Source organism: Prunus mume, linkage group LG2 (genome assembly GCF_029339155.1).
Source record: "Prunus mume cultivar Tortuosa linkage group LG2, ASM2933915v1, whole genome shotgun sequence".
Taxonomy (NCBI): Eukaryota; Viridiplantae; Streptophyta; class Magnoliopsida; order Rosales; family Rosaceae; genus Prunus; species Prunus mume.
In genome coordinates this window covers 42,735,276-42,738,220 of record NC_142699.1, presented here as the reverse complement: position 1 = coordinate 42,738,220, position 2,945 = coordinate 42,735,276, and the positions used below count along the sequence as shown (strand labels likewise).

The 2,945-nt window shown below is 33.3% G+C and overlaps 1 protein-coding gene across 1 annotated transcript; it reads left to right on the top strand.

Moving 5' to 3' along the window:
• Nucleotides 1-708: 708 nt before the first annotated feature.
• Nucleotides 709-2,344, top strand: LOC148920435 (uncharacterized). Its single transcript, XM_089044625.1, has 2 exons — nt 709-1,050; nt 2,168-2,344. Exons 1-2 carry the CDS (start codon nt 709-711, stop codon nt 2,342-2,344), a joined length of 519 nt encoding a protein of 172 aa, XP_088900751.1.
• The last annotated feature ends 601 nt before the right edge of the window (nt 2,345-2,945 follow it).

Below are 2,945 nucleotides of genomic sequence, written 5' to 3'. Positions count from 1 at the left end.
CATGACCTCACACAACTGAAATGAAGAGAAAAAATTATACTCTCAAAAGTCCAAAATAATGAAGTGACGACTGCCACTTACAGCAAACCTTTTTACTAAAGATTGTCTGACTCAATGCACTTGGCGACCAATCATTGAAGCCATAATAAAACAAAAATGATTAAGACGAAAGCCTACAGCTGGCGAGGTTTTTGTCTGGGCATTGCCTGTTTTTAATTTGAAATTTGTTGTTTTCTGGGCATTGCCTGTTTGATTTATTGTTGGATACATTTTTCTGCGGATTCTGACTTGGGGTTACAAATTTTTGGATATATCAACAGATGAATTGCAAATTAGTTGGACTTGTTTATTTTGGTCCCACATATATCTTCTCTCTGCGCCAATTGAACCCTTCCGATAAAGGGTCAAAGCAGCAGAAGGTTAGTATATATTATTTGTGGGTTGGGGGATTTTAAGATACGAGGAAATTAACGACTCTACACAATACCTGCGTCAAGGAAAAACTATTTAATATGAGCCATTTCACCTAATCTTCTCAACGTAGAATACAAGTTACATCTCCGAGACTTTTGAATATACCATTCATCTAGCTGTTTTGAAATATTTGCCCATAGACCCTTTCCATTGTTATTTTTGCATCTCCGAGACTTCCCATCTTCTCAATATAAGATGGATCTCCAAAATGAAAGTCAACAACTGCACGAGGAGATGGCAACAAGAAGTGAAAATAGTGATACTGAAAGCAACGAGACCTGGAACATTTCTGGCAATGAAATTATCACAAGTGAAGGCAGTGAAGTTGTGTATTTGGACATCAACAACGAAGTTATTCGAACAATATTGATGACAGCAAGGAGGGGTGGAACCATCAACATTGTTAACAATAAAAGTTTTTCAACCGAAGGCGGGCGTGTTGGGATTGGCAAAATTGGCAATCTAATCTCAAAGGCCAACTTCGTCATTTGGATAAATTTTTTTTTTTGGTATAAAATCATCAGTTTTTGGAAAATCATTAAGGGTGTTCTTATATTTTCTAAAATCTCAAGGAGTGTTGTAAAAAAATAAAAAACCTCAAGAGGGGCTACTGGGATTGGATACAAGTGGTGGAATTGATGGGCTTGGATTGGATACAAATCGAAAATAATTTGATAATTTTTTCATTTTTAAGAGCATAATTCAAATAAAATGATGTGTTATATAAACAAAATATCCAAAGCCGTGAAAGTAATTTTTAATTTTTTTTCCAATTTGGGCATTCTTAATTTAAAAAAAATTCATATTTTTTCTACATACTGTATTGGAGAAGAAACAATTTATGTTCCCTAGAGATCAAGGATTCGGTGTTTTCCTTGATTTATAGATAATTGAATCTTAGGATATAGCCGTGCATTGAAATTCAAGAATTGAGAAAGGGCGAAATTGAAAATGTTTTCTTTAGGATATTGTCAATCTGCAAGGCTATTATTTTATATATAGTTTAGTTTGGTCATTTACTATGAGTTTGCTGCATGATTATTATTTTTTATATATAGTCTATTCAAGTTTTTATTTTGCTTTGTAGTTTTTAGTACGTGGCCAATGTTCTGGAGGTGCTATGCCAGGAATCTTCTATATATATATATATATATATTTGATATTTACATCCTAACTTATTAAATAGTATTAATATGAAATTTATATTTGATATTATCATAGCTATCGTTTTGTTTTCATTTTTGCTCCATAGCTAAGTAGCTTGTCTAATTTCATTTTTGTTCAGTAGTTAAGTAGCTTTCTCACTTCTATTTTTGTATTGACACTTGTCAGAATATTGTTATTCCATGTGTCTGTTATTTTTTATTAACTTATTTTTGGCTTACTTTTCAGTACCATGTCTAGACTGACAATTTTAATTAGCTATGGAGGGAGCTGGGTTCACTCAACGTATAAAAATGGCAAAATTAAAGGAGTACTTGTTTCAGAGAAAATTAGATTAGAGAAACTCCGGAATAAAGTGTATGATATTTTAAATTTGGATCCAAATGAGTATGAGATAACTATGAAAGTTAAATATGATTCAAAGAAAAATGCTTGGCCCGTAGATATAGTCGATGATGATGACGTGAGAACTTTTATTATTGAAAGTATTTTAAGGTCTTATAAGATTCCACTGTGCATTATGTTGAAGCGGAGACTAAGCAATCAACAAGCTACAGTTGACTTCAGACAATTACCAATGTCAGTGGCCCTCAACTTGGGTACTCGAGCTGACTTAGAAGATAACAATCAATATCGTGATTCAGAAAATTACTCGGGAAAACCATTTAATATAAGCCATTTCACTGAATCAAGCTATGTTGTCTGATAAGAAAATTGCAAGCACTTCTTTTATAATTGATGTGAACTTATCTTCTCAATGTAGAATTAATACAAGTTACATCTCCGAGACTTTTGACTATACCATTCATCTAGCTGTTTTGAAATATTTGCTCATAGACCCTTTCCATTGTTATCTTTGCATCTCCGAGACTTCCCATCTTCTCAATATAAGATGGGTCTCCAAAATGAACGTCAATAACTGCACAAGGAGATGGCAACAACAAGTGAAAATAGTGATGATGAAAGCAACAAGTCCTGGAACATTTCTGACAATATAATTTTCACAACTGGAGGCAGTGAAGTTGTGGTTTTGGACAACAACAAAGTTATTCAAACAATATTGATGACAAGAAGGAGGGGTGGAACCATCAACATTGTTAACAATAAAAATTTTTCAACCAAAGGCGGGCGTGTTGGGATTGCCAAAATTGGCAAGAACTACTACAGCTGGGGGGTATTAATATTTCTTCTTGTTCTTATTTTTGGATCATTGGCAAATTGGGAAAAAATTACTGCAACTCAAAGGTACGTAATATTTCTTCTTGTTCTTTTTGCAGATTTTCTTTTCTTTCTGATATTTAGAAAGA

Bases quoted from the DNA above. Each gene is read 5' to 3' on its own strand.
- LOC148920435 (XM_089044625.1), top strand. From the start codon at position 709: ATGGCAACAAGAAGTGAAAATAGTGATACTGAAAGCAACGAGACCTGG. The intron at 1,051-2,167 runs GTTGTAAAAAAA...ATTATGTTGAAG, and splicing joins TTTCTAAAATCTCAAGGAGT to CGGAGACTAAGCAATCAACA.